This window comes from Thunnus albacares, chromosome 12 (assembly GCF_914725855.1).
Source record: "Thunnus albacares chromosome 12, fThuAlb1.1, whole genome shotgun sequence".
Taxonomy (NCBI): Eukaryota; Metazoa; Chordata; class Actinopteri; order Scombriformes; family Scombridae; genus Thunnus; species Thunnus albacares.
Window position 1 is genome coordinate 27,825,605 of NC_058117.1, and position 13,055 is coordinate 27,838,659.

Below are 13,055 nucleotides of genomic sequence, written 5' to 3' on the forward strand. Positions count from 1 at the left end.
CCCCTGAAGAAACCTGAACTTTTCACTTTCATAGATTACATCAAAACATTTTACAAATCAACTATCAGTAGATAGAAAACCTACAATTACATATCTAGCTGATCTCTAGCTGCAACACAGATGAAACATAATTCTGTTGGTCCTGCTTGTTGTAGGATACAGCCCTAAAAGAAACAGTTTAATATATCAAATATATTCTTAAATGAATTAATAGAAATAAACCCCATCTGTGAAACTTGAATTGTGTGAAGCTTTTGTATGACAAAGCTCATTTTCCAACATTTGTATGTTTTATATCTGTGCAGGAAGCTCCACTGCACCAGGAACTACATTCACCTCAACCTCTTCTTCTCCTTCATCCTGAGAGCCGTGGCCGTGTTGGTGAAAGATGACATCCTCTTCAGCCGCAGCACACAGTGCTCCCATCAGCCATCGCTGGTGAGGTCACCACCTCTGTCCTCAGTCAGCTGAGTCGTGTCCCGAGGGAAACGAGCGAGGCGGCACACAGAGAGAGAGCGTGCAGCAACACACTCGCGTGTTAACAGCACAACTGTCACAAAAGGACATTTCCAGTGTGACGTTCCCAGCAACTGTTTTTAATATGACATTTAAATTAGGTTTACATAAATTAGACTTTAAATTTTTTGTCTTAAACGTATTTAATTTTGCAAATGTCTCATAAACATGACAAAAGCGTGAAACTCATTTATTGTGACATTTACAGCTGTTTTCTACACTGATAACTAAATTTAATTTAGTTGGTGAATCTATGTTGTCTCATTTAGCATTTAGGATGAGGAACTTCTCTCCTGCAATATATTCATTGTTTGAATAACAGTCTAAGTATGTCCCTGACATCTGGTAACAAAACCAAAACTTTTATTAAAATGTAATTTCCAGGTTTTAGTGGGAACAAAACAAGCCAAACTTCTCACATTCATAGAGGAATAGTCATCTGCTCTAGGCTTGTAATATGCCTCTGAAAGGTTTGTGCAGGATAGCAGCCAGTCAGCCTTGAATTACGGAAATTACAATGGATTCCAATGCAAATCCAGAGTCACGACTACAAAAAAAAAAAAGCATTAAAATGTCTGTTGAAATTTCTCAAAGCGCTTCTGCAGCATTATCCGTTTCAACTGTATTGATCTGAATGTTCATTATGTTCAGAACAATCATCGATGTGCCAGTGCGCTGCTATGAATACACTATTTATAACTATTACCTTCAGAGCTATGACAACAGGCAACAAAGGCAACATAAGAGTACTCAGTGAAACTACATATTGAGTGCATTTACTTGCACATGAGTATCCTGGTTTTGATCATATTCTGAATATGGTGTTTACATGGAACATGAGAAACCTGGTTATTCAGCTGTTATTCCCTGTTTACATGATTCTAACAGTATCCAGGTTTCTGATCATCTGTGTCCAGTTGTGACTTGTTTCCTCAACATCTAAGCCAGTAATTTCTCTACCAACAGAAAATGTTAAAGAAACCTTGATAAGGTGTTTATGTGCCATAGTGTCCTGGTTTTTATTGGGAGTACTGTTGATAGGGTAGGATAGGGTTTCTGAGACTAGGATACCACACATAACTGGCATACTCCAAAAACCATAACCAGGATATGCATGTGAAGGCACTCATAGTGTTTGGAAAGTACTGAACTTGCAGATCAGTAGGGGAGACGTGGGTTATATTAAAACTGTAGTTTAAGAAGTGTTTTGTTTTTTTTTTTCTTAGTCGCTGCCATCCTACAGCTGACTAAAGCTGCCATCCTCCACTCTTCAGAGCAAACATTCAAGCCTACAGAATATGAGTCTCTGATACTCAGAAAATAGGTTTTGGGATGAGTTTTGAGCTTGTCAAAATATAATACTGTGTAAAATTAACTAAATCATCTGATCAAAGATTAAGTGCCGGGATCAGACTACACGATGGAGCTAAATCATGGCCTGACCCGAAAGACGTGGGGTGTTAGAGACAAAACTGAGCGTTGGTGTGAAAAATACTCACTTTAACCTGTGAAATGTGTCACTGTGAAATATAGCTCACAGTATCAGAGACCAGAATCTTGGATTTCTACTGACAGTAGCTGAGCGTGGAGGTTCACTTGTAAAGGTAATGAAATATCAAAGGATTGGCTTATCATTTTAATGTGCAGAGTTGTGCAGGGATGATGATTTGTTCTGCTAATGTGTCCTTGAGAGAAGGAATGTGTTTTAGGAAGCCCACTCCTCTCTTTCCATTCTGGCTTAGGCTCAGATAAGGTAACATCCTGGTCTTGGAGTAAACAGGACAGGTTAAGGGGTCGAAGGCCACATATAGGTTAGGGTTCTTGCCCTCCTGTGTCCTTGGGAGACGTGGCTCTTATCTAGCATACATGGACATGTAAATGTATACCTCATGGATGTTTGCCATTGGCTGTAATCATATAAGCTGATACGTTGACCAATCACAGATCATTTCTCTGTTCCTTCTGCAACTATAATAGAATAGGTTTGCTCTTTGTTCAGTGATACGAACTGATGTAAATCTTTATGTGTTCTGTCTCCTTATAGTACAGGAATATTTTTTTAATCTTCAACCCAGCAGTGTTTTGTCTATTATTTCATATGTGTGTTTAGTGTTGTCAGACAATTTCCACAACACACTCTTGACCTTTGAAACAGCAGTTTGATAAAAAAAAAAAAAAATCTTTTGGGGAGTTTTCTGAACTTTGAGCCGCATCTCGTGGCCTTGATGTTGATAAAAGCCAAGAGATTTGGCTGAAAGCTTTGAAAAAAAAAAGTGGACATTGTGATTACAAGTTTTTCACTAGCATATCAGATTTTTTTTTTGCTTTTGCTTTTACCTAGCTTGACAGCTTGTACAATGTCTTCTGTGACATAACATGGCATTGAAAGAAATCGGTCCCGGGCGCTGACCTTTCCCATCAACTCCATACAAGCTGTGAAAGACAGCAAGGCTCATATCTCTCAGTCAAGTCAAAAAAACGTATGACTCCTGTGACCACCTAATCTGACACAGTGATCATCTGAAAAGGCAAAAACATAATGTAGTCCCATGACCCAAGCATAAGAAGCTGACGAAACATATTTGACTGTTTTTTGATGTTCAAAAAGCATTGATGTTTGATCTTTCTTAGTTATACTACAACTTCCTCCTCTACTTGCCCTCATTTGCTCACATCTAAAGAGTGGAAACATCTGTGTAATAATTGCAGGGATTCTGTCAGGGCACTCTGACCTTTATACTCCCTTCTGCTCCCAGCTCGTAATGCTGTCATCTACAAATTAAAGCTTAGCCTCCCGGTGAACTTGCCGATCGCCCCAGTGTAAAAAGGGGAATGTATACCCACATATCACAATAATTAGCATAATTGGCTGATTAACCCACAGTGTCCCTGTAGATAGATGTAGGGGACTGTACCAACACTACAGTCATATACAGCCCTGCAAGGACAAACAACAGGATGTGCACATGTTGATATGAGAAAATGACTTAAAGGTTAATTCCATGTCATCGGTAATGCTGTTACAGAATTGCGTTTTGTGACATTTAATATTCTTTAACATTTACAGGTTAGATACAAAGTCTATAACCTAGTTAAGATCTTTGACCTTTAAGTAGTTTTCTATCATGCATTTTTGTCCTTTGTGTGTGTTTTCAGGTGGGTTGTAAAGCCAGCCTGGTGTTTTTCCAGTACTTCATCATGGCCAACTTCTTCTGGCTGCTGGTGGAGGGTCTGTACCTCCACACGCTGCTTGTTGTCATCTTCTCCGAGAACAGACACTTCATCGTTTACATGTTCATCGGCTGGGGTATGTAATCACTATTTCACATCTTAATATTGAACCAAATTCTGCCTCGAATGCCTACTGAATTATCATTAAACTTTTTAGCTTCTTAGCCTATTTTAGCTTTGGTTTAACAGCCTACGACACTATCTGCCCAGCACCAAACAGGTGACCGGCAAATTTAGCAACTAGCTGCTACAGAGCCAGATTGTTTTCTAAAGAGTTGTTGGAAACCAGAACAGAGCTAAAAGGAGACTTGTCAAGTGGATACTAAAGGTGCTGTCAGATAGCGAGAGGTTGCTGCTGCCGGCTCTATTGTTTTCAATGGAAATATGACTCTCGTGAATGCGCACGTTGGAGTTTATGATGGTCCAACTTTTTCCAACTTGCCACCATGACCACAGAAACTACAGGAAGGAAAACATGAGCTGACTTTACTGGTATCTTTCTCAAATGATACAGATTCTCACCAGCAGAACAAAGTCTCAAAGTCTGATGATCCAGTCTGAGACAATAAAAATCTATGATATTAGTTAGCAAAACTCACTAGCCTATGTATTACTCACCTTTTCCTCTATTTTAAGCGACTGCATGCTTTATTTAGCTTCGTGATGAGAGTGTACTACACAAACTCGTGGATCGGTCGTAGCCGAGAGCCACGGCAATGACATTCATAACACAGAACATCGACTTTGCTGAGCAGCAGCCGCGGTGGCAACCACCTGCTGTCTGACAGCTCCAAAAGGATGATAATGTTGCTCTGTGTCTGTTGGATGTGTAAATAGAGAACTGTTTGTTGTTACAACTTTATAAGATGATAGTACTGTTTGGCAAAAATTGTGTCTGTCAGCTTGAGCTGTGTTCAGTGTTTAGCTGTCGGGTAAAAATTGATTAATGCAGCTTTAAACAAAGTGAACCGATTGTTGTGTATTGTATTTTCACCTTTTACAGGAAGCCTTTGATATACTAAACCTCATGACATGATTTAATGTTCATTAATGTTTTAATGCTAAAGAATTAAGTTGCAAAAGATAATTCAAAATGCAAATACGTGTAATTGTGTGGTTCATGTTATGAGCATGCTTGTTTCTTTTATCTAACAGTATTGAGACCAATGTGGTTAAAGTCTGATGATGTTCTATGTTTTCAACAATGAACTGATCTACTGACAAGTATTGCCTGTGTTTGCAGGAATCCCCACAGTGTTCGTCTTTGCGTGGGTGATGACGAGGATCTATCTGGAGGACACGGGGTGAGTGGCGACAACAACCGACCACTCATCAGCATGGAAACATGATTTGTAATTGTTGTTTTTTTTAACGTCCTTCAAAACATATCACACAGATTAAATTGGATCACATGAATGCGCATGCCACGTGTCGCCTTCAGTATTAATAATGATGTGTAATTTGTTTTGCATCAAGTGGATATGTGAGCGTACGTGGTTCCATTCTCCTTCACTCTGTGGTATTGTTTATTAGTTTCTCCTTTATGGTGTGATTGGAGAATAGGGAATTTCAATCACATTAGAGAGTGGCACAGAGTGGCAATCAACAGGGACTGTATCTGTTATTTCATCAAGTCCACAAATTGCATTTTATCGATTAGATTCTGTCAGCAGACAACCATATGGGAACTCAGCTTTACAGTATATTAAGACAAATATCCCACATGTCAAAGAGCACCTTATTGGATAATTCAGCTAGTAAGATTTGCATGGAGTAGCATATGAGTCTGGTGCCACAGATCTGCTCGGCTTCTGTTGCACATTATTACAGCTGACACTATAGCTCATTACTGCGAGTCACAGTAAGTGGGCGTATTCTAAAAACGACTCTCTGAAACAACTCTCCAGCAGCAATTACAGAGCAGCAGTCTGATCGCAGAAGACAGCTCCACAGTGTGAGGAAAGTCTTTGGAGTGTGATAATGAAACTTGAGCTTCAAAGTTCATTTTTAACCTTGGGAATAGTAGTTTGAGAAAGGAGTCTTCAGGAGCTTTCAACAATTGAGCAAACTCCATCCGTTGATAAAGACTGTGAGATGCTGTTAAAAGCCCCAGAGAGAGTTAGTAGATGTTGAGTTACGATTATTTGGTCAAAGATGATTTGAATGGTCCACAATTCCCAAAAAAAAAAATAAAAAATTTGTAGCCTTAAGTCAAGTGTCCATTCAAAGGTTATGCAAATTTTAATTAATTAATTAAAAGTGCGGCAGTCAAAGCTTAAGAAATGGAAAAACATTATGGAAATATGACACTTCTGTTAGTTTTACATATGAATTTGAGGAACGTTACAGTCTCCTCATCGCTTTTTTCTGCCGCTGTTTTTAGTCTTGTCAGTGGAGCGAAAGCTTGAGCGTTGTTTAAGTCAAATACTTCAAATATATCATCCATTACACTTTGTCACATTTTGTTTTTATCAATGCACCAGATTTTCTTCTGTATAGTCTTTGTTTATTTGCCCCAAACAGCCAATGTACCAACTGTGAAGACCAACAAAGTGTTGTTGTTGGGACATTGTGAGGTGCTACTGATGCTGCATTGTTTTTTTTTTTTAACTATGACAATATACTCAGGATAAAACGACCACACAACCAACACTCATTTTTGTTCCTAGCACCCCACTTCTATTTGGGTCTGGCCATTACGGCGCTGATATCATGAAGTCTGAACATGTCAAATTACTTAAAAATGGCTTTGGGCCAGACTGAGCCTTGCCTTTTAATTTTTCAGTATAATTTGAAATGTTTGCATGAGAATCTATTGAGTGGCTTCTTGCTTGGTGCTTCCTCTGCTTGTAACTTATTAGATGCTGTTGTGTATTGCACATATTTTATGTTAAATTGGTTACTTTATGGTTTTTGCTGTGCCTTCAGATGCTGGGAGAGAAATGACAACCCCATACCCAACTGGGTGATCAATGGACCAATCGGATTCTCCATCATGGTAAGTTGAGGTTCATTACCTCTCGTTTCTCTGCAGGTATTTCCTATGCTTATCAGAAGCTGCGTTCAAGAAGCATTCAAATGGAAAAATGGAGTATGTTATTAAGGATACATGTGTTGTTGGGAAACATCCAGTGGTCAAACCTTTGATAACCTGAGAACTTTTATCGCTTTTTGCCATAATTGGACTTCTCTTTGTCTTATTATTTGACCTTCCTATTTCTGTTTTTTTTTTCTTTTTTTATTTGGTGAAATTATACGACCTTTGTAAAGCCATATGGATTCTTTATCCCACCTATTTTATATATTTTTTTGTTTTATGCCTTTTTTACTGTTAGTAAATGTAAAAAAACTTTGACTGTGTGCAGGCCAGTAGTTATTTTGTCATGATGTTAAGTTCAGCAATTAAAATGTCACAACTCATGCATCAACCAAGTATTTCTACAAAACTAAGAGACTCTTGCCACCTTAAGGGACATCCATTCGCAAAAGTCTGTAAGTTATATGCCCAATATTTCCAGCTGAAGTTACTTGAGGTTCATGACCTTTTTGGAAACCTTTTAAACCCTAATGAATTGTTTAATAAATCCACACGCATCAGGGAGCACTCTTTCTGGCATCCAGTAACAGCGAGTGTGTTAGCACCCATGTCTCATGTTATTAACTTCACAGGATTTCCTGCTGAGTGTATTCCTTCTCTCCTGCTGAGTGAAGTCCCTCTGTAAGCTGTTTCAACCTTTAACAGTCTCAGCAAGTTACTCTTAACAGGAGCTGCTGCCAGACATATAAATGTAATTTAATGTGAGTTAAAGTTTAAAAGACTACAAATCCAAAAATAACTGTAAAGTTCATCATCTGGTATATTAAGTTCCAAGTGATTTCCTATAAGTATAAAAAGCTAAATTTCTCTACAATTGGAAGCTATTTTATCATCTGACCATTTCTAACCCTTGTCCCCAGAAGTTAGTGTTGCTTTGCCTGTCAAGCTTTCCAGTCTGGCACATAATGTAGTTAACCACAGATTAACCATTGAGATTTATGCTAGTTTTTGAAACAATTCGTACTGCAGAAAATGTTATCAGCTGTTGCTAGTTAGCAAAGTTAACTGAGTTGTTTAAAACTCCGTCTTGAATGTTTCAGCTGACTTGTGAAAAATGTGAGATATACAAAATACACATTTCATCACTACAATACATGATATCATGTTAAATCAGTCCTACAAGAAATACTAAAAGCTAAAGTTAACAGGTAATCTACACTCTCGCCAGTTTATGATTCACATGTGGTGGGTTTGGCTAGTTAGCCCTAGAATAGTGCGCTTATGGACATGATGCGGTTCAATTGTGAACAAGAGTTATACATTATACATTACTTGTACAAGCAACACAATAGTAATTTATGTTTTACTGTGTTCCACTTTTACTTGAAGAAAAACTAACTGATGTGTTTAGCAAAGTCATCTTGTTTTAACATCCACAAATCTCAAAGAGAGCTAACATTTTATAAACTTTGATATGGTACACAAGCCACACAGTGGATGTGTCCTGGACCGACTCTTTATCACTTAACTTGTAATCCCCCAAATCTATCTAGCTAGCTAATAATATGCTAACTCTTGGCCTTGAAAGTAACACTAGGTCACTAGCTAGGTAAGTAGTAAGCCAGGCAAGCTAAAGTTAGCGGCTTACAGCAGGTAACACATTGTGTGATCCAATCTTTATAATTTTGCTCTTTTATTTTTGGTTTTTGTGGGGTAAAAATATTAGCAGCAGCTTTCTAAAGTCTTTAACAACAATCACTCTTACTGGAACGCCACACCTTTTTGGCATGTGGAGCTACAGACCTGCTGTGCCCAGTTATGCTAGTTGATTAGCTTTGACTGGACAATCATTATTTGCGGTGGGTTTTAACGGTCAATTAGCAACTCCAAATAGTAGCACAAAAGTAGCTGTTTCAAACAACTCACAACTTGATTTGTGATTCTTCAAAAAAAGCTGAATAAGGGGAAAAGGTTGAATGTCACTTTTTGGTGGATTAAAAACTCACTTTCTGCTGTTTCTGTCTCTTTATTAACTTTTCATTCATTGCTCTCAGTGGGCAGAGAAATGTCAAACACAACAAAATAAAATCGCCCCTTATGGGTCTCTCAGTCTCCTGAGTTGTTCTGATATTTCTGCTATTTCCTCCCTGTCTCCAAGGTGAACTTTATGCTGTTCATCAGCATCATTCGGATCTTGGTTCAGAAGCTGAGGTGTCCTGACGTGGGTGGCAATGACCAATCACAATACAGGTATCTCACATAGATGTGATGCTTTCTAAACAGCTTGAGCAGCAAAAAGCTTTTTTGTTTTGTTTCGTTTTATAATCCCCATCTCGACACTCTTGTACATGTCCTACAAATCTGTTTTTTTCAGCACGCATGCTAAGAAAGTTAATAAAAGTTGACCAATTCAGTCAACATTCATCTGTCATTAAGCAAAAGCTACACCTGCTCAGTCAGTGTAAGCTGCTGTGGATAAGAGAGTCAGCTAAATGCCCTAAAATCATCCAAGACGCTCAGAACCTTTTTTTATCCCCTCTGTGTTTGCTGTCTGGAGATAAGAGTGACGCTAACGTTCATTCAACAAGACACCGTTTCATGATGCAGCCTTTATAAAATGTAAAGGGGGGGGGGCTCTATCCCTCTACAGAGCGTTTATTTTGCACGATTCAGTGTCTGTTTGAGTCTTGGCCCAGTCAGAGGCGGTTTGTTTAATCTTCAGGCAATTTTACCCACCAGTGAAATCTGAGCTGTGCTGAGTTGTCAGGTATTCTCATGTCCTGCTGCCTGCTGGAATCTGAGTTCAGAGGCGAGGGGTGATGAAAAGCCTGAATAAGCCCGGTTTGTTCCGCTGCTGTATCATCTGTTAGTGTAAGTAAAGATTCAGTGTCAGTGCAGTAAAGTTCAGTGTAGATCTGAGCAGAGTCGACACCTGGTATGCTGTGATACTGCGAGGGAGGATTTCACCGTCTTCTGCAGGGGTAAAACGATACTACGTGAGTGTTTTTATTATTTGGTCGTATTTACTTTTCCAAAACTGTTTCCCCATTTAGCTCTAGTGGTAAAGCCTGTCGGGTAGTTTTGGTTTTATTTGCCCAGATTATCCACTGCATTCATGTATCCCTTCAGAGCTCAGGCCTCCAATCACAAGACTTCTAACACACCCTAACCCTGAAAATAAAACATTTATTGTGTTTGGGTCTCGTCTAGCTTAATAATTAATAATAATTCTGTTTCTCAGAGGCCTCAAATGCATTTTGTAAAACTGTTAGGAGATGAACAGGAGCCTAAAGCTATCTGCTTTTATACAAATTTAACACTTTTAAATTGTATTTTAATGTCTTTTTACTTGTGTTGCTTTTATATTCTGTCTCGATGCTTTTTATCCTCTATGTGAAGCACTTTGAATTGCCTTGTTGTTGAAATGTGCTATACAAATAAGCTTGCCTAGCCTTTAGTTAGCCTCAAGTTTAAGTAACAGCGAAACAAAGCAGTTTGTTTAAAATTGTCACACAAGGACACTGTGAGGAAAGAAAAAAGACAAACATGGATGCTTATTCAGCTATAAAGCTGCTAGCCCGCTTTTCAAAGGCTTTGGACTTTCCATCGATGACGTAATGGAGATAATGTCAAGTCCCATGCAATGACATACTGTAATTTCCCCAAAAATTACAAACTATAAAGTGATATCATACAGTGATACCATTAAAAAATGGCAGAAAATGGCAGTCCTGAATTGTAAATTAGCTTACTTTTGATGATTACAGCCAGAGACAACGGGGCTTGATGGTTAACACTGAAATTATTTCATTATAGTCCAGCGATTCAGTCAGTTCTCTTTCAAAGGAGAGCAGTCATCACTGATGCCCTGATAACCAGACCCCTGATTATCCGACTGACAGATGAAAAGAGTCTTTCAACAGTACAGCTCATTGCTGCTGCTGACAGGGAAAGGGCTGAATTAGCAGCCAGGTACATGTTGTTACTACTTGGCACTTGTTGAGGAGAAACTGGTGCAGGAGTAGGTGTCTGGGTTGAGAATGACGGCTGAACTTGAGCTGGATTCTCTTCCTCCTGCTCCCACTCAAAAATCTGACCCATCAACATCATCATATGGTCAACAAGAAGTAACAAGAATTGTTTTATTTTTAATTGGTTACGTAGTCGAATAATTGAAACAGTATTCACTGACTGCTATTCACTGGATGATCCAGCAAAATAAGGAAGCCTTCTGATTGGGTGGCCCACTTAGGCCCACCCACAGCTACACACCTGACTGTCCCCATAGGAGGAGAGGCACTAAAACCATGGTGGCACCATGGTATTTGAACAGTGCATGGTGCTAAAAGTATATCTAATAAACCTACCAGGAATTAAATTTTGATGTGTGACTTTCAATACTGTTTTAATTCCATAACTTTAGTCTATTAGAACATAACAGATTTTTTTTTTTTTACACACACAAATAGGTGAAAGTTGAACAGAAATTGTGTGTTGATGCCATTTTGTTCTAAGACAACAAAAACAACAACACAGTACATCTCTGGTCTCAAAGTGCAACACAAAACATATGCAGATATAACCCTAAACAGAGTTAAATAAACAAAAGATATAGGCATGAGCTTCCACTGTGCTGTTTAATGGCCATCCAATAAAAAATCAATAAAAAAAAGCCCTTCATGCTCTGATCACATTATTTTTCATAATCATCAATGGAGAAACACATTTTTTGAGTGTGAACTGTGACGTACAAGAAAAAAAAAGACCATTTTGAACATGGTGTTGCACTGTGCTGCAAATAAATGAATTGTTCATGTCTGTTTTTCTCTCAGGAGGTTGGCCAAATCCACTCTCCTGCTGATCCCTCTGTTTGGGATTCATTACGTGGTCTTTGTCTCTCTCAGTGAATCCATCGCAGAAGATTCTAAAATATTTTTTGACCTGGCCCTTGGATCGTTCCAGGTGCTATATTTAAAAATTCTCTCCACCTACACTTCATTTATTGCCATTATCCTTAATGATTTGTGTTAATCTTCATGTTGTGAGTTTAAGATTTAAATGTTGAATTACTCCTGATGATTTATTTGTTGTTTTGTTTCAGGGTTTGGTGGTTGCCATTCTGTACTGTTTCCTAAACAGTGAGGTAAGCTCTCACTCTATGAAATGACATAACACTGTACAGTATATAGTATTTATAAATGTGTACAAATTCGATCAGGACTGAGTGCTGCACTTCCAATTAACCATCGTTTGAATAAAACATCCTTGGTTTTTTTAGTATTTGATTTTGGGGAGGAAAAATTAATAACGCTCTTAAAAATATCCCCATAAATGCATCTGCTGTCAGCCGATAACATGCTTATTTTAAAATACAGTTTAATTTAAGTGTAGTCTTTAGCTGAAACATTTGATAAGCAGTAAATTATTTTGGCAATTTGTTTCGTTGGAGCTGGAAGTTGTCAGTGTGTTGTAAAAGATTTTTTTTTTTCATTAAAAATATTCATAATTATCCTAACAGCGGTGCCAACTAAGCAGACTGCGACGCACCAGGGGCAGATTTGAAAACTGGCATTTTGTTTCAAAATTGGCTTTACCCTGCTTGTAATATTTCTGCTGCTCCCTGTGTTCTGCAAATGCAAGCATCTAACAGATTGAGAATAAAACACCATAAATATGTCTTCAAGTAAAATCTGACCAGGGAACTTTCCAATCATCTCAAAGCAGTTAATCACATTTATTATCCTCATTTGATCTGATAACAATTCACAGAATGAAACAAGTAAAAACAAGAAGGCACCACATCATTAATATACAACAAGAAAATCAAACTATATAATGAAAAAAATAAGCAGGAAACGTATAAACTGGATAGAACACATACAAGTAATTATTACTGATTGATTACTGCTTAAACACTGTGTGCGGATGGTACTGTAGTTAAAGTGTGTGTGTACAAAGTCCATGGAAACACGAGAGCGGACACGAAAAGATGCCTCGAATTGTTGAAAATGTTTCAACCTCCTTGGAAAAAGTGCAAGTATCTCGGGGCTTGATGATTCCACTTTATACACTCCACAGACTGCAATTAACGCAAGGAGAGAATCTGCATTCGATCTGACCACATTCAGAGTTTGTGTTAATATTTGAGCTTCTGCAGAGAAAACTCTTTTCTTCATCTGTTCTAAGTTGTGACTAAAACTGTCTGATACTTTGTCCATCTTCTGTTTTACTCCAAACAAACCAGAAACGTAAACCTGCATCAGCCACTGTG

General features: G+C 38.3%; 1 protein-coding gene across 6 annotated transcripts in view; it reads left to right on the plus strand.

Moving 5' to 3' along the window:
• Positions 1–13,055, plus strand: part of vipr2 (vasoactive intestinal peptide receptor 2) — a 107,690-nt gene that overhangs the window by 88,063 nt on the left and 6,572 nt on the right. For 4 of the 6 annotated variants that reach the window (XR_006406586.1, XR_006406585.1, XM_044368998.1 and 1 more), the window contains exons 6-12: positions 306–438; positions 3,673–3,823; positions 4,991–5,051; positions 6,676–6,745; positions 8,943–9,034; positions 11,617–11,746; positions 11,886–11,927. Coding sequence is in view for 3 of the 6 variants with exons in the window: in XM_044368998.1 (XP_044224933.1) it covers positions 306–438; positions 3,673–3,823; positions 4,991–5,051; positions 6,676–6,745; positions 8,943–9,034; positions 11,617–11,746; positions 11,886–11,927 (679 nt within the window). In the remaining 3 variants the exon portion in view is untranslated. Of the gene's footprint in view, positions 1–305; positions 439–3,672; positions 3,824–4,990; positions 5,052–6,675; positions 6,746–8,942; positions 9,035–9,697; positions 9,781–11,616; positions 11,747–11,885; positions 11,928–13,055 lie in introns of those variants that run through there. The other 2 variants (XR_006406587.1, XM_044369000.1) reach the window with 2 other exon arrangements.